Genomic DNA, 27,023 nt, shown 5'->3' with positions numbered 1-27,023 from the left:
GTGGGGGGAGGGGGGGTTTGTGTAGTGTGTAGTTGGGTTTGTGCTGCATGTTAACCCAAAAACATTAGCCCCTCCTTTTAAATGGCCAAATGTGTCTTTTTCAGTTTTACTCTTCCTTTTTTTCCTCCCACAGCTGCAAATGTTTCAACGCTCCCCCTATCGTCTCCGTCCCATAGGCTAGCGCAGATAAGAAGGCAAAAAAACCACACTTGCGATGAAATGTTCTCTGAGCTCACGCAGTCCACCCAAACTGAAAGAGCCCAGCAGAATGCGTGGAGGCAGACAATGGCAGAATCCAGGAAAACACAAAATGAAAGCGCGGACAGATGGCTGGAGCAACAGGAGAGGTGGCGGCAGCATGATGAAAGGAGGCAGGATGCAATGCTGAGGCTACTGGAGGATCAAACTGATATGCTCCAGAATATGGTTGAGGTGCAGGAAAGGCACAGACTGCCACTGCAGCTCCTGTGTAATCAACCGCCCTCCTTCCCAAGTTCCACAGCCTCCTCACCCAGACGCCCAAGAACACGGGGGAGGGAGGGGACCTCCAAGCACCCAACCACTCCACCCTAGAGGACTGCCCAAGCAACAGAAGGATGGCATTCAATAAGTTTTGAAGTGTAGTGTGGCCTTGTCCTTCCCTCCTCCCCTCCATCACCCAGTGCCTCCCTTCTGGCCCACCCCTCCTGGGCTACCTTGACAGTTATCCCCCTATTTGTGTGACAAATTAATAAAGAATGCATGAATTTGAAACAACAATGACTTTATTGCCTCTGCAAACGGTGATTGAAGGTGGGAGGGGAGGGCGGTTGGCTTACAATGAAGTAGAGTGCACCAAGGGGGCACCATAAACGTCTCCTCCTTACTCTCACAGATATTGTGGCGCACACAGCAAGCAGTAATAACAGTGGGAATATTGGTTTTGCTGAGGTCTAACCAATTCAGTAAACTGCACCAGCGCGCTTTTAAAAACGTCCAAATGCACATTCTACCACCATTCTGCACTTACTCAGCCTGTAGTTGAACAGCTCCTGACTACTGTCCAGGGTGCCTGCATATGGCTTCATGAGCCATGGCATTAAGGGGTAGGCTGGATCCCCAAGGAGAACTATAGGCATTTCAACATCCCCAACAGTTATTTTCTGGTCTGGAAAGTAAGTCCCTTCCTGCAGCTGTTCATACAAACCAGAATTCCTGAAGATGCGAACGTCGTGTACCTTTCCTGGCCATCCCACATTGATGTTGGTGAAACGTCCTTTGTGATCCACCAGTGCTTGCAGCACCATTGAAAAGTACCCCTTTCGGTTTATGTACTGGCTGCCAAGATGGTCCGGTCCCAAGATAGGGATATGCGTTCCGTCTATCACCCCACCACATTTAGGGAATCCCATTGCGGCAAAGCCATCCACTATGACCTGCACATTTCCTAGAGTCACTACCCTTGATAGCAGCAGCTCAGTGATTGCGTTGGCTACTTGGATCACAGCAGCCCCCACAGTAGATTTGCCCACTCCAAATTGATTACCGACTGACCGGTAGCTGTCTGGAGTTGCAAGCTTCCACAGGGCTATCGCCACTCACTTGTGAACTGTGAGGGCTGCTCTCATCTTGGTATCTTGTGCTTCAGGGCAGGGGAAAGCAAGTCACAAAGTTCCATGAAAGTGCCCTTACACATGCGAAAGTTTTGCAGCCACTGGGAATCATCTCAGACCTGCAACACTATGCGGTCCAGCCAGTCTGTGCTTGTTTCACGGGCCCAGAATCGGTGTTCCACGGCATGAGCCTGCCTGATTGTCACCAGGATGGCCAAATTGCTGGGGCCCGTGCTTTGAGAGAAGTTTGTGTACATGTCCTCATCCCTCTTGTCACCATGCTGCCATCGTCTCCTCACCTGCTTTTGCAGGTTCTGGTTCTGCATATACTGCATGATAATGCACAAGGTGTTTACAATGCTCATAACTGTCGCGGAGATCTGAGCGGGCTCCATGCTTGCCATGGTATGGCGTCTGCAGGAGAGCAGAGTGGCAGCGGAAGCAGTTGTTCAATGATGATGGTTTGCAGACCTACTGCACCGTCTGCAGCCAGGACACAACAGCTGAGCGGGGTGCACACTTGCCGTGTTATGGCGAGACAAGAGCAGCCGAGCAAAGTTGCAGCAGAAGCAGCCCTGCAAGACCCTCAGGAGAGCGGAAGCGGTGGCTGACGACCTGCGAGGTGGATTCATGACAGCAGGAGAGCAGAGTTGCAGCGGAAGCGGGAGCCCATGAGAGACAACATGGAGAAATTCGCTATCTAGACAAGAGCAGGAGGAGGAGAGCAGAGTGGCAGCGGAAGTGGTGGTTCGATGATGACGGTTAGCAGTCCTACTGAACCATCTGCTGAAAGCAGTATGGCACCCGCATGGAAAAAAGGCGCGAAACGATTGTCTGCCGTTGCTTTCACAGAGAGAGGGGGAACTGATGATATGTACACAAACCACCCGCGACAATGTTTTTGCCCCATCAGGCATTGGGAGCTTAACCCAGAATTCCAATGGGCGGCGGAGACTGCGGGAACTGTGGGATAGCTACCCACAGTGCAACACTCCGACAGTCGATGTTAGCCTTGGTACTGTGGACGCACTCCGCCGACATAATGCGCTTAGTGGGGACACACACAAACAACTGTATAAAACTGCTTTCTAAAAATCAACTTCTATAAATTCGACCTAATTTCGTGGTGTAGACATACCCTAAGAATGGTTTGCAGTTGAGGTTGAAATCATCATTTTGTCACACTGCACAAAGGGAGTATTCTGGCATTTTCTCATATCCAAAGGAAGCACTCTTGCATGGCAACACCACATTAATCTACAGTTCTATAGATGAGGCTGATTTACTCTTCCAGTACGAGGCTAAGTTATTTTTCTGTCACCATAGTTCTTAAAAATAATCTCTTTCTCCAGTGACTCAAGATTTTAGAGCATTAATATAATAAGGACAACAAGGAGTCCGGTGGCACCTTAAAGACTAACAGATATATTTGGGCATAAACTTTCATGGGTAAAAAACCCATGAAACCTTATGCCAAATATATCTGTTAGTCTTTAAGGTGCCACCGGACTCCTTGTTGTTTTTGTGGATACAGACTAACATGGCTACCCCCTAATACTTAATATAATAAAGGACAATCAGGTCTGTACTCCTTTCCATGCCTGTATTCAGTGTAAGGTTCCTCCTACTTAACAGAGCATCCTAATGTGGGATTATTACTAGGCAGCTCCACACCATGTGGACTAGCAAGACTTTCTTATCGGCAGGACTGGTGTCACCATCTATTACTAAGGTTGCCCAACACTCCTCATTATCAGTCTTTTTTCAGTTTCTTATACCTTTTCGAAACTTTAACTATTTGGGCTGAAATTTTCTATGCTTGGTATATTTGGGAAAATTTCAGACGAAAGGGTCCAGATGTTTCCAAGACTGAGGTTAAGGAAAAATATGTTGTGTTGCCCACATTAAAAAATTATGGTAATCTTTTCTTTGAAATGGTCTGGCATCCTCATGCTTTGGAGCAGGCACTTGAAATCTAGAAGAGAGGTGCCCTTTGTGTCTGGGATGGACCTTTTTCCATCCCCATGACAATCCACCTAAATTTAGCCAAATTATAAGACTTTGAAAAATTACCTGTTTACATGCGCTCAGTAGAGACTTGCTAGAGCTTAACCGTTAAAACCTCAGAATGCTCCCTCCTCTCTGAGCATGCTTGAGCCTCTCAAAATCCCAGTGCTGACCAGACTGTGCATGTGCCATCCCCACAGAACAACGGAGCATGCTACAAGCTACAGAGGTACTTTCCCTGTAACTGCTGCTCTGGGTCAGGGTAGTAGGGCTGGGGCCTGGAACTGACAGCAAGGAGGCTGTCTCTCCTGTGCTCTTAATGACCCCCCTTCTGGTACCCAGGCAGAAAGGGAGCAGGAAGGAGTCTGCTTTGAATATAGAGGGGATAAAGCTGGACATGGGGAAATAAAAGGAGTAGACTGGGACAAGGAGTCTTGTGATGATAAAAAGAACGCTAAAAAAGCACTATTAAGGTGTCAAAGCCAACCCCTCAAAAGTTAGGAAATGTCAGAATTAAGACCAGTGCAAGTCTTCTATACCTGACTCATCTCAAAGAAGAGGAAGGAACATGACCAATATACTTTCCCCCTAACCTGCTCCACTGTTCCTTATAACAGTTAAAACCAAAATGAAACTTGCACTTACTTCATTTTGTTTCCCAGAACCCTCTGCTTCTCGTAGAATCAAGCTGCTTTCACTTTTCATTTCACTCTCATGGAAAGCTTTGATGGTGTCCTGGACCAGAGTATCAATAGACAATACCTGAATGTTGCAAGCTAATAGACAGAAAACATTATTGTGATAGGTTTACATTTTGGAAAGAATGTAAAGAGATTATTAAATGCAATTAAATTAATTCTAACAAGGCAGCTCTATTAAATGCAATGCACATTTCTTTTGGTTTGGGTTTTTATTGGAGTTTGTTCCCACTGACACGACACTACAGCCTGTACAATGTACATTGGTAACTGCAATTAGTCTGTTTGCCATTTTATAACCATCTACAGAAAAGTTCTGTGAAAACATTTCTCACCAGTTCTTCACTTAATAAATTCTGAAGCAGTAAAATTATTAGGTACAATGAATTAACATTAAACTTTTATATTCAGAAACTTTTCATTTTACTTGGGAAGATGGAGAATAAATTACACGGAGCCAGACCTTGCAAGTTCTGATGCATCTGAGGCACCTATCTTGCAATGAGCTCTGCACAGGTGCAGGGGTCTGACCACAAAGAGCATATTGTAGGGACTGGGGCTTAAAAGAGTATAAACAAAACAAACAAACAATAAAAAAAAGTCTACAGAAAAAAACCTTCTACCTTCTTCCAAGAACTTTACACAGGTGCTTTTTCCACTAAAAAGCTTTCCTAAAACACATCCCTGGATAGGAAACGGAGGAAATACAGGTGGTGGGGGTTCAGGCGTTGGAGGGTAGACAATGTCCATCAATCTATGAACCACATGACCCAATATATTATTATTAGGTGGAGGTTTGCTTCCACTGTGCTCTTCAGGTGGGCACCACTCACCTATCATACTCTGTATCAAAAACAAATCAGAGAATAATTTGTGACTCTGCCGTGTATTTCATCTTTTAAAAGATAAACACAGAAATAAATAAATAAATACATAAATTATTTTGCACTTCTAGAATGCTGTATTTCATCCATAGATATCACAGGGCTTTACAAACATTATTCATTAAAACTCATTAAAACCTATTTGAGGTAGGCATGTATTATTTTACCCATTTTACAGACCAGTAAACCCATTCTTATCTGTTTTACAGAGAAATTAAGTAATTTGACCAATGCAAAAAACAAGTCAAGGGCAGAGTTAGGAGCAGAACTCAGGAGTCCTGACTTCAGCCCCCTACTTTAAACATTAGACAACACTGCTTCCCTATTACCATACACCAACATCTAGCTAAAACTTTCAGTAACATATTATAAATTATTTGATTTATTTCCTAAGCATTTAGTTAAGAAACTAAATTACACAGTGTTTTAAGGGAGAAAAATAACCATGAGAAATGTGGGCCAGGTCTATACTTCAAACTTTTGCTGGCACAGCTACATCAGTCAAGGATGTGATGAGGTATAATCTCTGACTGACACAGCTGTGCTGGCAAAAGTGCCCAGCATAGATGCAGTTATACAGGCAAAGCTGCATTTTTGCTGCTTGTGAGTGGAGAGAGGGCTATAATAATCAATACTGGCAAAAGCATAGTTTTGCTGGTATGAGCTGTGTCCAAACTAGAAGCCCTTTGTTGGTACAGTATATGAGTATAGCTATACCAGCAAAGCACTCCTAGTGTTGACTTAGCTGTGGGTTGATCCTAACAAAAGAAAAAGGAACATTTTATTAGGACCGGATAATTCTAACTCTTTAAAAAGACTTATTGAGAATACAGGCCATTAAACAGCTTCTAGAGGACAAGTTTTGGCTTCCAACAACCTGGGCTAGATTCATGCTTGTAATCTAAAGGTTAAACACTTCGTTACCAATCTTTTATGTCATCCAGTTCTCCCTCTGAGCACTACTGAAAGACACAATATGTATTCAATCACACTACAAGTAAAATATAGTTATTTTTCCTATGTCTATTAACGAATAGATGATGTCTCAATGTATTTCACACTCTTCAAATATAAACTTGATTTGTGCTTACTTATTTTCACATGGAGCATCCCATGGAAACTGTAACTAGATGTGATTGCATATAACTATATTATTAGTGTAAATTAAAATGTTGCCTATTTTTCAAATAGCAAAACTTATTTTGAGCTATAAAATGTGCCCTCTTACATATCTCAGGGCAGATAAAAATGTATGAGAGGAGACAGGATCAACTTACTTGATCTCTAAGGGAATATCTACACTGCAGCTGGGAGAATGCCTCTCAGCCCTTGTAGACAGACACATGTTAGCTCCAGTTGACCTCATGTGCTAAAAATAGCAGCATGGACATTGCAGCATGGGTGGCAGCACAGGCTAGCCACTCAAGTACCAGCCTGCCTGACCCCTGGGTCCGAGTTCACGTGGCTAGCCTATGCTGCCAAAACATCTATACAGCTATTTTTTAGCACACTAGATTGAACAGAGCTAGCACATGTCTGTCTACCTGGGCTGCGAGGCAAGCTCTTAGCTCCAGTGTAGACACACCTGTCAGACAAGGGGGAAAAGTGAATTCCGTACTGCAGGGACTCTCCATTAAGATCACCCAGTCACCAATTTTCTGGCCTTTAAATCTAAGGACTATTAGCTTTTGTGTCTCTGATGACCTAAATTGTCATGATGGCTCACAGGGGAGAGGCAGGCCTGGTCTACATTACACAGTTAGGTCGACGTAAGGCAGCTTACATTGACCTAATTATGTCAGAGTACACACTACAGCTTTGTCCCGCCGATGTAAGTGTCCTGCTACACCAACATAATAATTCCACCTCCACAAGAGGCATAGGGCTTATGTTGGTGTAGTTAGGGTGACAGTGTCTGTCTAGATACTGTGTTACTTATATTGGCTGTTGGCTATCTTGTCAAGAAAGCCAGGCAGGTAGAGCCCGGCCCCCAGCTCTCCACTCCCAGTTGGGCTGCGCCCACCCCGCTCCCTATTCCCAGCCAGGCTGCTGCCCAGAGGCTTCCCGCTCAGGGACCCAAGAATCCCAGGCAGCTGCCCCCCACTCCCAGCTGTCAGTGTCCCTCACGTCAGTGGAAGCACTCCTAGTGAGGACACACACCACCAACCGAAGGAGGGTAGTGTGGACATCAGCCACCGCAGTGGCTGTAAGTCAACCTAACATAGGTCGACTTAAGTCTGTAGTGTAGACATGCCCTGTCTTTCAGACAGCCAGGACCCAAGTCATATAGGGATATACAGATCGAAGTCAGTACCTTGAATTGCACCTGGAAGTTAACTAAGATTCCATGTCGATCTAAATTTTTAAGAACATAAGAACAGCCATACTGGATCAGACCAAATCTAGCCCAATACCCTGTCTTCCAATAGTGGCCAATGCCAGGTGCCCCAGAGGGAATGAACAGAACAGGTAATCAGCAATCCATCCCGTTGCACATTTCAAGCTTCTGGCAAACAGGGGCAAGGTACACCATCCCTGCCCATCCTGGCTAATAGCCATTTATAGATATATTGTTCATGAATTTATCTAGTTCTTTTTTAAACCCTGTTACAGTCTTGGCCTTCACAACATCCTCTGGCAAAGAGTTCCACAGGCTGACTGTGCGTTGCGTGAAAAAATACTTCCTTTTGTTTGTTTGCTGCCTATTAATTACATTTGGTGATCCCTAGTTCTTGTGTTATGAGGAGTAAACAGCACTTCCTTATTTACTTTCTGCACACCAGGCATGATTTTATAGACTTCTATCAGTAATCTCTTTTCCAAGATGAAAAGTTCCTGTCTCATTAATCTCCCCTCACATGGAAGCTATTCCATACCCCTAATCATTTTTTGGCCCTTTTCTGAACCTTTTCCAATTCCAATATATCTTTTTTGAGATGGGGCACATAGTATTCAAGATGTGGGTATATCATGGATTTATACAGAGTCAATATGATATTTTCTGTCTTATTATATATCCCTTTCACAACGATTCCCAACATTCTGTTAGCTTTTTTTGACTGCAGCTGCATCTTGAGTGGATGTTTTCAGAGAACTATCCCCAAGGACTCCAAGATGTCTTTTTTGAGTGGTAACAGCTAATATACACCCCCATCATTTTATATGTATAGTTGGGATTATGTTTTCCAATGTGCATTACTTTGCATTTATCAACATTGCTCTAGGAGAACTAGTGTAATGTGTTCTTTGTGACTGATTCTATTTAACAAATGATCAGCTGCAATCTACAACTGCTGCAGCTTACACATATTCTTCAAGGACAGTCCACTGTAGAATGCACTGCAGTAGTTATGTCAGGTGTTTGCCGTACTTTGCTGTTTTATCAGCTATACTTCTTATATTGGAGTCACAATATTTTGTAAGGCAATACATACCTGCCTATGTTCTTGTCTTCACTTTTACTCCCTTAACCTCACTGTCTCAATTTCTGACATCAAAAGTTGCTGCGATAGCACAAGAGTTTGGGATATAATTCAAATATGCTGTTAATTCACACTGTTAATTCACACACACATTTGTGTTTGATACGGTCACTGCAGTTCTAGAAAAATGTTTTGTTAATCTGAACTGAAGAAGATATTCTAAAGGGCCTTGCTGATTAATTGCTGACTGACAACTTCTTTATATTCTCTAACTATACAATATTAGTTCATATTGTTTTGTCTATCCATTGTTACTCCAAAGCTCATTTGAATGTGTGAATTACTATTCAATTTCCTCGTGTATATAATTTTAGCAGATCAGCATTTTTCTTACTTTTAATAAGCACCATTAGTATGTTCAGCACTGTACATTACACAGAACTATAGTTCCTGTATCAAAGAGCTTATAATTTTGAGGTCTTTAACTCAAGCAAACTGATATTAATTTTAATTGGAGTTTGCCTAAAACCTCATTAAAAATTAGTAAGGGCTTTAGTATTTTCCCCTAACTTAGACAAACAGAATGGTTCAGATGCATAAGAAACTGGAAGATCAGATGATGGTGAAAATTCATGACTGTGAATTTTTTTTTCTTCAAGTATATGTTGTGATATGTTATATACTTCTGGCAGCACTAACTGACATTGATAGGCTCTGCAAAAGTAGTGTTTGAATGAGGGATTTTAAGGAAGGATTTGAATGAAAAGAGAATTGATGTTTGGTGCAAGCACAGGGGGTAGTGAAGATCAAAGTACAAAGATGATAGGGGAAAGATAAAAAGAGCGGTGAAATATACCTCTTTCATATCCTTCCCTCAATACCCACCTCTGCTTTGATGCTAAGTGTCTGAAGTTGAGCCACGTTGAAAATTAAGGGCCGTATTAGAAAATTTTGGGTTAAGTGACTTGCCATGACCAAAGAGAGAGTCAGTATTTAGACAGCAGACAGTCGTAATTAGAGAGTCAGTGAATCTGGTTCTCAATCTTGTGCTGTCCTGCATAGATCATGCACTTCTTTCATCAACACTGATTTTATTTCTGTTTGCTCTCTGTTCAAATGTCTGTAACCAATTTGACTTGCTAAAGGATCCTAGTGAATAGTGACTATGCTCTGTTTGAACCAATGAGTTATTGTACATTACATCACTTGAATATAATGCAAACAGTTAAAAAATTGCTATCCTAATTATTAATGACTATTTTTGCATAAGCTCAATATGTATTTAAAACAAAGTTCTATTGCTGTCTGTCCTAATTCAGTACATGACTGCTGTGTTGATTGGCCTGTTAAGAGTTACGAAATTACTTAATTTTTTTAAATTAACATTTATTATTCAAAACGTATATAGCATTCCATAAATTTGCCTGGCATTTTAAACAGATATTAAAGCTATGGTCATTAACTTGCCATTTACTTATTACAAGTTAATTGCAAGTTAATTCAAAACTGAATTGAGAACACCAAATGTTTGGTGACAAGGAATGGAATAGGGAAGTAGGACTGGAAACCTAGAGGTGACTTTCCTTTACTCTAAGGTCTCTTTATCCCACTTGCAATGTAAGGAGGCCTTAAAGGGTGAATAAATTAAATTTACATCAGTTTTAACATCCTGCATTCTCCCAGAGTGGTGTAAAGAGGCCTTAATGTAAACGAGACTCTGGCCCAAAGACTTATTATGCCATTACTAAATCTCAACCTTCTAGCTTCCTCCCTTCTTCCTTCCTCACAGAATATATTTGTCTTTGCTCTTCTAAGGAAGGTTTTCAAATTTATCATACATGTTAATGCTGTATGAACAGGTATCTTGTAAATAACTGTCAGTTGGCAAAGAACATACTCAAAGATTGAAAACAAAATAAACTGAGCTGTCAGACATACACCACACCAACCCCTAACAAAAGTTGACTACTTACTGCAAAAGAATATGTACCAATTGGTTCAGGATGTGGGTAAAAAGCACATATCGTGTGGTAATCATTTCTCAAACAACAAAGACAGAAATACAAGTTATTTACAATGATTGTGCTATATTATACTAAACAGACTGTCAGAAAAGATTCAAAGCATAAAAGCTTCTTTTTCAAACCAGAGAAAAAATAATACTGAATTGGGGGGAAATAACTATGTAGTGTACTTTGGCCAAAGCAGTTCAACATTCTTACTTCAATTTTCAATTGTTAAATTACATTGTGTTCTAAAACTGCAGGAAACAGATTATAGGATCAGAAAAATTGTCACTTAGATTATTACAACATGGTTATAACAATACCAGCCATCTCTCAAAACTTCTTTTTTAAAATGTTGTCTTATTAAAATAAACGGATCTCCAAATATAAAATTCCACTACAAAGGTTTAAATCACAAATTGTTGCATATAGTATATACAGGACTACCAGATTTTGTAACAGGCAGTTTTTATTTAGTTGGTTTTTTTTTTTTGCTGACTGTTTTGTGTTACATTTTCTAATGTGGTGGCATTAACTACAATTTAATTTCCACTTAAAAATAATTGCACTGAGATTTCATATGTTGTAGTTATGTATTCTTGATAGTAACATCAGCTGTTCATATACAGTATGAAATGTGTTACTGCACTCAAGGCCAAAAAAGGATTAAGATTTTCAGGGTTGCACAGGCTTTCAAATGCCAGCAATAGAAAATACTATTTACTCCCACACCAATATGGAGTTAATGTGAAAACATCTGTAACTACATGAACATTTACATCTAATTCTATCATCATAAACTGTCAAAAAACTCCACCCAAATGTATTATAACATTACAAAAAATTGTCAGCAATCATGAGTAAACAAGGTGCATTTTCTTCCATTCTGCCATGTCAGTTAGGGGTACCTTATATTCATCATAATCTGTCTCATCTAGCAAATTCATTTTATCCAACTCTACAAGTTGTTCTGGGGTTGGCTCAGTTGGCAAAGGTTCAATCAACGCTTGTTCATATATTGGTTTTCCATTAAAAAAAAGTTCTTTCCAATCACGCATCAGTTTAATTGGAATTAGGCTGCAGAAACAAAAACAAACCAAATTAGTTGTCAAACCAAACTAACAAGTCAGCTATTTTGAGAATTATGGACCCAATTCTGCACCAAACACGCAGCAGAAGTAAACAGGCTCTACACTAGAACATCTGTGGGATTTGGGATGAAGATAGAGCCCTCCCTAAAGGCTGTACCCAACCTCCTCTGCAGCTGCTGTGATAGACACAAGGGCCGCTGTACCTCCACATATGTGCCAGTGTGCAGTATTTGGTTGGTGAAACTGTGTAGTAGCAAATCTATTGTCTCTGCCCCTCTCCCATTCCAAAACTTATATTCTCACTGCGGAAGGACTTATTGCAGGATCTGTGGAGATGTACGCTAGACTACACAAGAGATGTGGACTCCACATCCCTTCTGCAGTTTTTCTGCACTCAGAGCCTTCCGCACCAACAAAAGGAGGGTGGCAAGAGCTGTCCAGAAATGCCTACTGTACATGCTGATACTAGTTTATGATCATATAAGTAATTCAACCTGATTATGTTTCCATTAGAAAAGAAAGGTATTTACAGAAAATAGCAAATCAGAGTAGATATAAACAAGGAAAAAGTGTTTTTATTACTAAAGATAAAACAAAGAACCTGAACACATCATATGGAGTAATTCCATAGCTGCTAAAATCAACAAGCTGAGCAACATCAGGAGCACAAACAGCCTGTATTCAACAGGTGTGCTCAAATTGAAACGGAGTTGTATTATTATCAAAATACATATGAGTACCTTTTAATTATCTTGCACTTTGTATTTTAAAAAAACCAGCTGTGATTTAATTATATGACCATAAAAGGGCACAACTATAAAATTGCTAGCAAAACAGCATCATCATTTTAGAACAACTTCATCTATTTGAATTTTCTTCTTTTTAACTACAGATCTGAGATAACTGAGTGTTATGCTATAAATATACTTTGCACATAATACTTTTGAACACTGAAAATAATACTGTTTGCATCTTGCACAAGGAAATGCATGGAAATACTGACAAAATTTACCTCCTGTGGCAGTGAGGATGCTGATACAATCTTGATCTGTATATGTATTTGAAATACCTATATGGTGTATTCACCACTCAGTTCACATATGTTTTATACTAATTTACATTGGAGTCATGGCTGTACATTGACAAGGAAATCACGCACAAAATGCGAATGTCATGCTGAATATTGCAATGCTGAAATACGATTCATATTAAACATCTACTGCGCCATAATATATATTTGCACATTTTTTCTTTAATAACCTTTTGCTCTTAATCTTCTAACATAACAGTTATTCTTTAAAGGCAATGGAGTTTTAGATTTATATTCCTGGGGTGAAATCTTCACCACCACTCTAGCCCCTTTTTGCAGTGTAAAAAGGCTGGAACAACATAAGGGAGCCCTTAAAGCCCCAAATCTGACCAGGGGAGGTTTCCCCTGGGACAGACACTGTGGAGACAGCTGCAAGACTGCTCTCCGAGGATCATCTCACAAGCTCTGATGCAGGGGGCATGTCAGGGGTGGGCCACAATCTGTGGAGATTCCAAGCAGAGCGGTGGTCCTTAGGGCAGCCCAGGAAAGCTGCTGTAATGTAAACAAGCCCCCAGGGTTGTCTAAGTTATGCTATGGGCCATCCAGCCACTGGAGCACCCTAGGATTGGGAGGGCACAAAGATTTAAGCAACTTTAGCCTCCCCCTACTCCTGACCTGTGAGTTCTGTGCTGTGCCTCTTAGAGGACTTTTTTGCTTCTCGATGTAGAGAGAAAAATATGAAATTCATAAGAAAGACATCTTATAAAACTTATACATTATTCATATTTTCACAGTATAAGACTATTAATTCCAATTATACTGAAATGCAGTGGCCTCAGCCTAAGTACAGGGATACCCTACAGTGAGAAAAACAGACATTCAGTCCTCTCCTGGTCCTATCAATTATTCAATTATCTGAATTCTCATAGTTTCTAAAGTGCTGATATGCACAATAATTGTATAGTTATTTCTTAATAATCATACAGTATGTTAATCTATGTACTCTGTCTCGATAAAAATCATAGTGCAGGGCTCTGTGTAATCACTGTATAGTTATTTTTCAGGTTTCAGAGTGGTAGCCATGTTAGTCTGTATCAGCAAAAACAACAAGGAGTCCTTGTGGCACTTTAGAGACTAACAAATTTATGTGGGCATAAGCTTTCGTAGGCTAAATCCCACTTCATCAGATGCATGGAATGGAACATACAGTAGGGAGGTATAAATACACAGCATATGAAAAGATGGGAGTTGCACTGACCCTCCCACTTGGTCAACTCCCATCTTTTCATATGCTGTGTACTTATTCCTCTCTACTGTATGTTCCACTCCATGCATCTGATGAAGTGGGATTTAGCCCACGAAAGCTTATGCCCACATAAATTTGTTAGTCTCTAAAGTGCCACAAGGACTCCTAGTTGTTTTAGTTGTTTTTCAATGTCTCTCAAGAAGAGCTGTACTGATCTGTAAGGAGAAAAAGGAGACGAGAGAGGGAAATGAGAAGGTGAGGCAAAAGAAGGGGAGAGCACTTTCACACTTACATAATGCGGGAAGGATCAAAAATATTTTAAAACATATTACCTTTCAGCAGTTCGACAGTTCATGTTATTTGTGGGCTTTCCCCCTACTTTCCCTTAAAAACTGAATATTTATTTTAAAATTTCAGTACAAAAAGATCAATAACCACCTGAAGTTGTACCTTGTTAACTCATTATTAACCATCTCCTGGGTTAAGACTAGCTAACAGTGATTTCTTCAGGGAGATGGGTTGAGGATCCCTATTAGGTAAACAATGACAAACACTGCCTTCCCAAAAACCAGTATCTGCTCTTGATACCATGTCATGAAAATGGTGGTTTTTGAAGGTAGCCTTATTCAGTAGCCTTAAAGATTTCAAATAAAGGCACATTGCTTATACATGTTGTGGAAGCTGCTATGCCCTTAATTAAGTGAGCCCTGTCCAACCATCTCATAACATGACTGAATGCACAATATTATCCACTTAAACAGGCTTTGAGCCAAGATGGGCTGACCCTTAGATTTTTCTCTGAAAGCCACAAAAAGGTTCCACTCTCTGAATTGCTTACTCATATGCTAGTACTGTTTGCATGAGTTAGAACATTAAACGTGCTGTCCTGAACAATTCAAATTTGCATTATATTCACTTTGCAGTTTCAGATGCATGCAGTATTATTTCAGACTGTCACAGAACATGTTGTCCCTTTCAAAGCAGGCCTAAGTCCAGTTAAAGCCTTTTAAGATCAGCTTTCTGTGGATTGTACTCCTCAGATGGATTGTGTGACTGCAGGTTACAGCAAAGCCTACTATGGAATGGAACAGGACTATATACAATCGCTTGTTTTCGCAATAGTGAGAGAAGGCTGGAGGGTGTAGCAGCTTGCTGTAGAGATGCTCCTAGGTGGACCAAACTGAGTTGTAGACCAAGATTGCCACTATTGAACAATAGTGTTCCCAGAGGTCAGGGAGCTGAAGCAGGAGAAGGAGAGGGGCTGTGGCCAGAAGCCAGTGACAGGACCTAAGGAAAGTCCTAAAGGCAGGCAGGAGAAGGAACTGGCAAGGAGTAAGAGTATGACTGAAAAGAGTATGAGCCATGGACTAAGGAGTGCTAAAGGTTTCCGGACCAAGGAGAAAGCAGGGGAAGAAAAAAGTATGACAAGGAAGTAACAGAGAAGGCCAGAGACTAAGTGAGAAAACTAGCTCTCTCTTGTCTAGAGGTCCCAGGCCAAAGCTTCTGGAGAGGATAAGGGGAAGTTCTCCTTTACTTTCCTCCTTCAAGTGGAGAAGACCACAGTATACCCTGGAGAAAGGCCTGTTTAGCCCAGTAAAGATAAAGGATTACTGAGGACTACACTGAATGTGGCTGAAAGATTTGTTTCACCTGTGGCAGGAGAAGTCTATCAGTGAAGCCAGTACAGAAAGCTGAAGAACTGTGGACCAGGGAGTGGCAAAGAACTGTTGTGGAATCCTAGCTATTAAGGAGAAGGACTTAGCTAAGGATGGGTGATGTTTTTGGTTTTGTTTTTTTGCAGAAGTCTTTTGTTTTGCACTTTTATTTGTCTTCAAAAGGGAGGAATATTTGACTTGACCAGAGAGCCAAACTGCCACTTCACTGAAGCACCCAGCTACCTGAAAGCAAGGGGAAACTGAAGCACCAGTCTGATTGATGGGAAACAAAGGCATGGCAGCATCTAATGCCAGACCAGGTAGGAAAACCTCTTACAGTCCTAAAGCATTAAGTTGTGATTTCTTGACTTCTTAAATGGTTGCTGTTCCACCCTACAGGTGGGTCCTTTGCTGATGTGAGGGAAGTAATTTGTAAAGTACACATTGAACCTAATGCCTTTTCACCTGAAGGATCTCAAAATGCTTTGCAAACTTACTTCTATTAGAGCTGTCAAATTATTTTTAAAAAGATAATTGTGATTAATTGCAGTTTTAAGTGCACTGTTAAACAATAACAGAATACTATTTATTTAAATACTTTTGGATATTTTCTACCTTTTCAAATATATTGAGTTCAATTACAACACAGAATACAAGGTGTACAGTGCTCACTTTACATTATTTGTCATTACAAATACTTGCACTGTTCATAGAATCATAGAATATCAGGGTTGGAAGGGACCTCAGGAGGTCACCTATTCCAACCCCCTGCTCAAAGCAGGACCAATCCCCAATTTTTGCCCCAGATCCCTAAATGGCCCTCTCAAGCATTGAACTGACAACCCTGGGTTTAGCAGGCCAATGATCAAACCACTGAGCTATCCCTCCCCCCTGTTTATAGGGAAATAGTATTTTTCAATTCACTTCATAAAAGTACTGTAGTGCAATCTCTTTATCATGAAAGTGCAATTTACAAATGTAGAATTTATTTTTTCATAATTGCACTCAAAAACAAAACAATGCAAAACTTCAGAGCCTACAAGTCCTCTCAGTCCTACTTCCTATTCAGCCAATCGCTAAGACAAACAAGTTTGTTTACATTTATGGGAGATAGTGCTGCCAGCTTCTTATTTACATTGTCACCTGAAAATGAGAACAGGTGTATGCATGGCACTTTTGTAGCAGGCGTTGCAAGGTGTTTATGTGCCAAATATGCCAAACATTTGTATTCCCCTTCATGCTTTGACCGCCATTCCAGAAGACATTCTTCAATACTGAGGATGGGTTTTTCTCGATAATATACCAAATGTTATGTAACCAAAAAACAAAAATAAAAAAAAAATCTACATTTATAAGTGGCACTTTTACAGTAAAAAGATTGCACTACAGCACTTGTATGAGGCGAATAGAAAAATACTATTACTTCAGTATTACTGTTTAACAGTGCAATTAAAACAGTGATTAATCACAATTAATTTTTTTAATCAAGTTAATTTGTTTTGTGGTAATCACTTGAATTAACAGTGATTAATTAACAGCCCTACTGTCTATATAAAGTACATTGTGATCCTTTAGAACAAAAGGTTGTACTACAAATATAATATTTTATTATTATTATTAATACTTCATGTGCAAAAAATGTGAAAATATTGAAAAGTATTTCCAGTTTAAAGTAATTAATACTGTGAAGTTGAGATTAATTTTTCCATAGTCACATTAGCTCCAGTACATTGAATATGAGAAACAGAACTCATGATTCCTTTCCCTGTATTCTGTTTCTTATATATTTCTTTTCTCTGACTTCTGAAATTTACTTACTTGTTCGTCAACATTCGATATTCTCCTGTTTTGGTTGACAGATCAATAATTTGGTCAATCACTTCCCAACACATGGAATAATGCTTTTTATATCGAGCCTCCGCTCTTTCAGCAGCAATTTTCTCATGTAGGTCTCTTTCTTTGCAAATATGTTCCTCATAATCAATTTTTTCTTGTTTTGCAAGAGCCTAAGGATTTTTTTTCAAAAGCAAACTTTTAAATTAGATTGGAAATTAACTTGCACTGGCATAGCAATAAAAAAAAGTTTAAAGATTACTCTAAGCATTTTTAAAAAGACTATGAACTTGAGTCAAGAATTGAAAACATTTTTATCAGATTCATTAATCAAATGATATATAGCAGGTAATAACAAATTAAGACCTGCAGAAGCTTGAATACAACCTCTGAAGACTCTGTAAGTCCCTGCTTTTTGCAAAATTGTTACTAATATACTGAAGTAAAGGAGCAAAAGGTTACTTCTCCCATAGCAAGTAAAAAAAAATTTTCAGTGATTTCTGAAAAAAAGCCATTTTAACCTTAAAACTTGGAGAGAGTACATTTGCTATTCATGAAGAACAGTCATGCAGACACTGAGTGAAATCCTGGTCCCAGTATAGTCAATACCAAAACCCCTCTCAAAGTCAATTGGGCCAGGATTTCAGCCATTAAATACATTTTAGAAGGTGTGGCACACAATTTAAACAGCAAGGGCCTAATCTGCAAAGAATTAAGACAAAGATACAGATGCTATTTGAACTTTAGAACCCCCACCTTCCAAAATTTTTGCACATAAATCGGAAAGGAGAAACAGCAGCTTGGCTATCAGCACTCCCAAGGGCACAGTGGGCCCTGGTGGTCAGGAGGTGTAATTCTGGAGAATCCCTGATCAATACCTACAGACTCCTGGATGCATGAGATTCCTAATGAGAATTAATGACTGGGGGGAAGATAGAATGAGGGGACGGGGCTAGAAAGGGTGAATGCCATGCCCTGCTGTACGCATACCATTTGGCATAACATCTCATTCGGACTTAGGCTCCCAAGTGCTTAAGTCACTTTTGAAAATGAGACAGGTTCCTAAGTCACTTAGGCCTTGCAACACTGGCTGGGCAATACCTGAATACCTTTAAAAATCTGGGCTCATGTATGGGAGGTAGACACAGCTCTGCACAATATATTGAATAATTAATCTTTTACCGCCTCTCTGTCAAGAGCTTCTTGGAACTCTTTCAGTCGTCTTTCTTCATACTGTTTTTCTCTGAAAATTCTGTTCTGCCATAGCACTTCTTTTTCATGCCGAACATGCATGAGTTGCACAGCAATCCTCCGCTCCTGCTGGGACTGTCTCATTAATCGATTAATAAGTTGCTCTTCCCGGTAAGCCTCCTAAAAAAATAAAATATTGTAAACTATGCTAAATAGTGATTAACTATTTCATGGATTAGTGTCAGAAAATTCTATATTCTCAATATAAAATGTTTATTCAAAATAGCGTGACAGTCTTCATCTATGCCTATTTAACATACATAGCCTAAAACATACATTTCTATTTATGATGCTATCAGTAATATAATATAGTTATGGTCTTATCAAGTAATACATAACCACTTAAAAATCTTTTAATGAGATACTCAACAGAAATAAACTTTCTTAAAATTTTGGCAGCTAACATTAATTTTAACACAAACTGAAGAAAATACTATGTACAGACAATTTTGATGTGACTTTTCTGTGCTTCAAATAATTCTCTCTTTCTAGTTGTAGTGATGCTCACTCCGCAACAACTAGTCCGAGTTTCCCTTTCTTTCCCCAACCCCATCCTACAACTCATATCCAATCCCAGTTCTCACCCTCTGAAGGTTCCTTGTCCTAATCTACTCCCTTGACATGAAAAAAGAAAAGGAGTACTTGTGGCACCTTAGAGACTAACCAATTTATTTGAGCATGAGCTTTCGTGAGCTACAGCTCACTTCATCGGATGCATACCGTGGAAACTGCACATCCCCTCTGCTTTTTATTCAGGCAGCTTCCTCCCTCACAGTAGAGTGGGGGCATTGAGTACAGGTGACTCTCCATTCTAGTGGTGGACCTGGCCCCAAGATAGCCTGCATCAGCCTGGAGCTTAATTGCAAGGAAAGTCCTGCTCAGCCCTGAGCTGAAGCATGCCTAGTACAGATGGATGGAGTACTGTAGTAGCCATATCAGTCCCAGGACTTTAGAGAGACAAGATGTATGAAGTAATATCTTTTATTGGACCAACCTGTCACCAACAGAAGTTGGTCCAATAAAAAAAATATCACCTAACCCACCTTGTCTCTCCAGTACAGATGGAATCTTTCAAGAAGATCTAGCAAGTCTCTAGTGAGTATGTGTGGACTGCAATTTTTTAAAGTCTTATGACAAATTTGGGTGGATTTTCACAGGGATGGCAACAAGCAGATCCCTGACACAAAGGCACACAACTCCTCCTTTTCCCTCCCCTAAATGCTAAAATGTTGCAAAAATAAGTCAGCCTGATGTAGATGCCCAGCCTGTAAAATTTCAGCCCAAACAGTTAAAGATGGTAAAATTATAATAGGAAGTGTCAGGCAACTGCCTATTATAAATGTTAAGAAAAAAATCATAAAGGAAAAGGAGGACTGATTTTCTGTTTCTCCTTATTATCCTACTTAATTTAGGAGTTTAAGGAGGGTTTAGGAGTTTGTCCTTGTTAAATACAGTGGCAGCCAAAGTTTGTAGTATCTCCTCATTGACATGCTTACGTTTTCAGCTTCTTTCTGCCCCTCCTCTGTTCTTATGAATTCAGATCTCTGAACTAAAATTTAAACTTCAAAACTTTTCAGCTGCTTCTGCAGCCCAGGCACTGCACTTTGAGTGAAAGTTGCAGTTTTCCTTTGAAGTCCCATTGTCCTGTGGAAGGGCTTGAAAGGGAAATCACAGATTCCCTCTGCAGCCCAGACACCTGCTCCAGAAGCAACGTACAGCTTTAAAGTTTAGTTTAGAGAACTGTAATTGGACCTTGTCTAAGAGTCCCAATTCAGTTTCTTCAGAAAAGAGGAGAGGAGTGGAGAAAGAGGCTAGAGGGGAAAACTGGAGCACCCACAGGGAAAAATTAGCGGGTGCTCTGCACCCACCGGCAGCCAAGCTCCTCACCTCCTTCTCCTCCCGCCAGCACACCGCGTCCCCACTCCTCCCCCTCCTTCCCAGGGCTTCCCGACCGCCGTCCTCCTAACAGGTGTTTGGCGGTGCTAAGGACTTTCCGGGAAGGAGGGGGAGGAGACGGAGAAGAGGCAGGGCAGAGGTGGGGTGGGAAAAGGTGGGGTGGGGCGGGGCGGGGCAGGGACTTTGGGGAAGGGGTGGAATGGGGGTGGGGCCAGGGCAGGGGCAGGGCTGGTGAGGGGAAAGGGGGAGTTGAGCACCCACCAGGCAGATACCAGAAAATATTTGGAGCAGAAGCCCTGACCTCTGAATTCCCTTGGAACCTCCTCTATTGCTCAAGCTTCTACAAGGGACTGAATCTCTGATTTTAACAAGCTTTCATGAAAGAGTCCCTGATCAGGAAGAGGGGGTTGGATGGAGGAAGGGTTTCAAACTGAATAGAATAACCATGTTTTAACAAGGCATACATTTTAATGGTGAAGGTAATTAACCACTGGAACAATTTACTAAGGGCTATGGCAGATTATCCATCGCAGGCAATTTTTAAATATAATCAAGATTAGATGTTTTTCTCAGAAACTTCTTGTAGTTCAGACAGGAATTGTTTCAGAGAAGTTCTATAAGCTGTGTTTTGCAGATGGTCAGTCTAGATGATCACCATGTTCCCTTTTGTAGTCTCACCCTCAGAACACACAGAAATGCAGAGAGAAGAGGTGGGAGGGACACATGAGAGTACAACAGGCACTGAGCTGCACCTACTGGTGCATCCCATGAGTGGGAATATGCAGAGGACACTCAATAAAGAATTTGTCTTGTTCATGTTTGACACAATTTTGAAATGATTGCACTGTATGATACATAGTCATAAATCACACAGGTGACATTTTACAATGTTACTAAGGCTTCATTCAAGTAGTCATTTTAAGGGTGCCAATACCTGTAGCCTACAGATTGAGTGGGAGGGTTAATCTATGAAAATAGTAACCTCTCAAGTTTCCTGAGGTTTCAGTAGCATAGTTGGTTATTGCACTTTCCCCTTTGAAAATTGGCTGACATTTCTGCAGACCTGGGTATAATCACAATTTAATTTAAAATTACTGCAGTGGTGTTATTTTAGCTCCATTCCACCTAATCAGAAAACTGTTAATCAGCTGAATGATTCTATTCAAAGTAGACCCAGAACTAGAATAGCAGTGGTGTTGCTGGTCAAAACTGAAGTGTACTGGCAGCACACAGTGCCGAACCCTGCAGGACTGAAGTCAGGGACGGGGGAAGGAGTTGCCATTGACTTAAATTGGTGCAGGATCAAGCCCACTTTGTGGAAACTTGTACAGCACTTACTTACTTTATCGGCTTCTTATCAACACTTGTAGCCTCTCCCTTTCTTAAGCACCAAATTCAACACAACAATTAATAGGAAAAAATGTAGCACAATGTAGGAAGAATTAAAACCCATCCAAGCCTAAATGTGAAAGGAGACCTAAAATAAGGTACAGGACAAAATCATAACTTCAGTTTTATATTGCAGCATTTCTAAAAATCCATAGTAAAACTCAGAATCACCAAGTCACTGGAGAAAAGATACAATAGGTTCTTAAACAACAGATGGCTTTGTAAGGGTGCTCATTTGAGAAAATGTATGATAAGAGGCTTAAAATTGTATCTATTTGGGACAACAGTGGCATCCAGTGGCCAAACACATTAATTCTATGTTTATGTATCATACCATACACCTATATATTACTACACATATTTCATGTATTACTATATTTCTATCTGCATCTTTAATTTAAAGATGAATGGGGCAGCTTCATGCTGCTTTATTTACATTGTCATCACCGTGAAAGGAGACGCACAGAACCCTGAACTCAGGTCTTCGCATGAAAGGCACTACTTCTTCAAAGACTTATACAAGTGCTTAACTTCACGCACTATGGCTAGTCCCATACAACAAGTGTAATATCACATGGGTATATGGTCAGTGTAGAATAAATATAAAACTATAAAATTAAAGTTACTTTAAGTTTGGTGAAAGAAATATGTGTTGTAAAGAAAGGTCATAATTAGCAAGTGAAAGAAAGGCCTTGAAAATAATGAGTTATAAGGCCAGAAGGAACGAAATAGGGAGGATGTGTGGTTCAAAAAAATAATTAATGAGATAAGGGAAAGTTTCTAAAAAGATAGCTTCTGTCTGATAGGGGAAACTGCAGGTTGTTTTAAATAATCTGTCTTTAAAAGACCCAAATATACAGAGGCTATAAAAATAAAAGACTCAATAATAACGTTTGTGGAACTGGAATCATTTCAGAGAATGCTATCATGGGATGGAGGTCCTGGACTTCAATCTCATACCTAGCAGCCTAAATTTGGCCTCCTATCCTTCCCTATATCATTGTTACGACATGTACCACAAACACAGGCTCCTCCCCAGCACTACAAATAAGTCTGTCAGGATGTCTCGAGAGATCTGCAATCTTCACATCTGGCAGACAAGTCATCATGTGGTTCTCCTGGTCATTGCAAACCCAGCTATCTAGGTTTCTAATGATCAAATCCCCCATTATTATTACCCATCTCATCCTAATAACTGGAGTTCCCTCCCACGAAGAGGTATTCTCAGTGCAAAAAGATACCATGACATCATCTGGAAGGAGGATCCCAACTATGGGATCATTTCCCTCCGCTCCACTTTGATGTTTTCCGTTCCTGAGACTTTCATCCTCCTTAACAGCACAGAGGCTGTCAGACTTGGGGTGGGACTGCTCTCCTGCGTCCCGGAAAGTTTCATCTATGTACCTCTCTGTCTCCCTTAGCTCCTCCAGTTCAGCCACTCTGGTCTCCAAGACCCGTACGCAGTCTCTGAGGGACAGGAGCTCCTTGCATCAAATGCACACATATGCCACCGGCCCATAAGGCAGGCAATCATACATGCTGCATTCAGTGCAATAAACTCTGTTTCTGGACTTCTGCCTGCATTCTCTTTTTACTCCTGCAGTTCTTTCTTTTCTTGTTGTTGTTTTTTTTATTGGGAGTATTTATTGCCTTAAGTTTAAAGAATACTAATGAAGTGTATCTAGCCCTCCCACCCCCACTCTAAACTCCTTTGCAAAACTCCCCGGTTAACTGCTCCTGGTCACTAGCTCCTCTGGTCACTTAGGAGTGGGCTTTTTAAACCCCTTGTCTCGCTGTGTAGCCCTGCCCCCGGTTAAGGGTTGATGGGTACTAAAGGACATGGGGATCAAAGCCTCACTAAGAAACTCTCAGCCTTGCCCAGCAGGCTGATAGCTCAGTACACAGTCCCCCAAACAAACAGACCACGCTATATACTTCAGTCAAGCAGCAAACACACACACTAAGGACAACAAACTCACCCCAACTCTGAGGCTAAATAAACTTGAGGGGATTGTGGGGATTAAGGGGAGTAACTGCAAAACCCATTTTGAGACACAGCATTCCCCTCCACAAAGCCAGCCATCTTTGTCTACTCCCTACCCCTTACCAGCACATAGATCTTGTGCTTAATTTGTGCAAGGACTTGCCAGGGCTGAGCCTCTGCACCTCTAGGCTTGGCAGTTCATAGCCCTGGCAGCTCTGGGCTTGCCGCATCGATTATGAAAGTAAAAAAATTGCTTGAGCCCCAGCACCTCTTTCATTACAAATTAAGCACTGCCCAGATCTAAGATCTGGCTAACTCTAATGCAGCCATGCAAGAGGTTTGGGGAATCCTTGCCTCCCCCTACTTCCCAGCACAGCCACTTTAGAAAGTCACAATCTAGTTCTAAATATTTAACAACTTTTACTGAATGCACAAAAGAAAGATTTTAATCATTTAACTTCATTATTATCTGTTTTAAACTTACCAAGTGACTATGCCTCTTTGAGAGCTAGCCATGTATAAAGTTTGAAATTTTTAAGTTCAACCATTTTTTGGGGGCCAGATCTTCAGCTGGTGTAAAACATCTTAGCTTCATTGACTTCAGTTGAACTTCAATGACAGCTTTCACAATTTGAGGATTTAGTATAATTATTTCTCTCTATATATAGCTATATATTTATAGATATAATTTTTCTCCATTTACCTAATAAAAACATCTGAACAGAGTTTGTTCAAAGCCCCCCAAAACAGAAATATCACCTGAGGACTAAGATCAAACATGCAAAGTTCCAGCACACCAGTGACTTCCCACTTGATATTCCCAGCTTCCCAACATCATTACATGCTATAGCAAAACATTTGCCTCTTAGGACTGCTGCAGTAAATCACCCTGACTGCTACCATCATGTAAGAGAAATGTGAGATAAGGATGACATCTCTAGGTTTTTGAATTATAAAAAGTCGAGCTCTTTCTGTAATTCTGGGTGAAAAAAATCAGATAGCTAAAGACTGCTGTAAGGGTGCAATTAAACAACAAATTGTTATTTTATTTTTCCATTTAGATACTTGCAAATTGGTAATTCTGCATGCGAGACAGCACATCGGCACAAATACCTCACCTCTTGTGCTTCGTGGGCTATTAGCTGTTCCATTAACATCTTCCGTCGTCTTTTTTCTCGTTGCTCCCGGGCAAAACTGTCTTCCTCTAGACGTTTTTGAATTTTTCTTATATATTCATCATCTGAATAAGTGCTCAATAATTCAGTAGTTCTCTGGGCTGTGGTGTCTGGAGCTGTTATGTCTAATTCCTGTATCTGCAAGGTGTCCTGTACAGTGCTAAGAAAATACATGTTGAACATCAAAAGAACGGCTACTTAACCTTACACTAAGTGTGATTCTTCAAGAGGTGTTGTCAATGTGGATTCCACTCTTGGTCACATGAGCCACATGCATATGAGTTTGGATTATTTTGGCCACTGGTGTCAGTTAGGTCCACACCTGCACCCTGAATGTCCTTGTGTCCCCCATTTGAGGGCTTAGCAGGCCCAACCATTCCCTTGCCAGTACAGAATCCCAGAGGATTAGGACTACACAGGATTGGGGAAGAAGGGTGGGTCATGGAATCAAAATGGAAAACACATCTCAAAGAACCACCGTTTTCGGTAAGGCTAGTAACCATTCTTCTTCCTTTGAGGGATTGTCCATATGTATTCCACTCTTGGTGACTAACAAACAGTTGTCTACTTGGAGGTGGGTAGTAGGATCAGTCTCAAAGAGTCTACCAAACAGTAGTGTCTTGTAAATGTAGTGTCCATTAGCTGCCCTACAGATTTCAGAATTAAGGACATTCTTCAAACAGGCAGCAGAGGCTGCCTGAGATCTGGTGGACTTGGTACATCCTGTCAGCTCACTTGGATGTGGCCAAATGGATGCTGATGAGTGCTACAGATCTTTTGAGGTGCCACCTTTTGAGGTGCCAACCATCCTTTGTTTATAGGCATGGTAAGCCTGCCAGGTACATAAGGGTACATGATGTCCAGAGTTTGTGAGTTTTCGCCTACACCATTTCTAATCTGAGCCTGCTGGGCTCTGATTGGCTGCTTCCGTGTAGCCTCTCTAGGCAGGCCTAGAGGACCCATCTTCACTGACCCTTTCCTAAAGCGCAGTGTAGTAGGACCACAGGGCTTGTATAGCTAAAGTCTCTGCCAGGAGGAATAAGGCTGATAAGATATGAGTACTGGGGCGAGGGACTGACAGTGAGGGAGGGATACCAAGAAGGATGTTCCCTGTGAAACCTAGGTTGTTTCCTACCATAGACAGATACCTCTCCAGAGACTCTTCCTGATTTCCATTGTACTACCTAAGGAAGAAGAGTACGGGGGGAAGGGGAGCAGTTTCTATTATACCCCACTGTGGGCAAAGAAAAGGACTACACAAGGGAGGGGCCATCCTGTCAGGAGCTCCCTGGCTCTGTTGTGCTTTCCTTAACTAGGTAGGGAGTGAAATTGGTACCAGAAATACCTCCTTAACATTCTGTGGCTGGTGACTTAGTTCTCATCACCCTAAACCTTTCAAGGAAAGTAGACTCTGGTACTGGACCCCAAAATAAATCACTCATACCATATGTTCCCCGGATACCAACATAGTAGGTATTGATACACTGGGCACCAAGGAACATGCTTCCAAGGTTGCCTGTACAGTACCAAAGGATTTGTACTGAGAGAGATAGGGCCTGCAGGTTTTGTGGGTACTGCCAGCACTCTTAACAGTCAGTACTGGCATGCTAGAGGGACCATCTCAGGCTATTTTCAGCCCCTGCACTATTGAGCCTGACACTACTAAGACTTATAAGTTTTGTGCCTCAACTCAGTAGGCACTAGAGAAGGTGATCTATTCTTTGGCCAGCTCAGGAGTAGTGTTTCTTCCTACCCTATCAGAGGTCACTGAAGAAAGGAGGCGGCAGATGACTGGGGCTTCTTGGTCAGTTTAGCTTTGGGTGGAATCTTGACTCACCCGAGGGCTCATGGAGAAAGACTGACT

The 27,023-nt window shown here is 41.0% G+C and overlaps 1 protein-coding gene across 1 annotated transcript in view; it reads right to left on the bottom strand.

Annotated features, from left to right (window-relative positions):
- Positions 1-27,023, bottom strand: part of SPEF2 (sperm flagellar 2) — a 111,945-nt gene that overhangs the window by 66,761 nt on the left and 18,161 nt on the right. The window contains exons 7-12 of the mRNA XM_084628061.1: positions 25,103-25,319; positions 18,647-18,835; positions 17,450-17,637; positions 11,518-11,686; positions 4,921-5,140; positions 4,245-4,375 (exon numbers count right to left, since the gene is read on the bottom strand). Of these exons, the coding sequence (XP_084484187.1) occupies positions 4,245-4,375; positions 4,921-5,140; positions 11,518-11,686; positions 17,450-17,637; positions 18,647-18,835; positions 25,103-25,319 (1,114 nt within the window). The remainder of the gene's footprint in view (positions 1-4,244; positions 4,376-4,920; positions 5,141-11,517; positions 11,687-17,449; positions 17,638-18,646; positions 18,836-25,102; positions 25,320-27,023) is intronic.

The sequence above is a fragment of the Lepidochelys olivacea genome, assembly GCF_965140295.1.
Source record: "Lepidochelys olivacea isolate rLepOli2 genome assembly, chromosome: 5".
In the NCBI taxonomy this organism is placed as follows: domain Eukaryota; kingdom Metazoa; phylum Chordata; order Testudines; family Cheloniidae; genus Lepidochelys; species Lepidochelys olivacea.
This window is presented reverse-complemented; position numbering and strand designations above follow the sequence as displayed.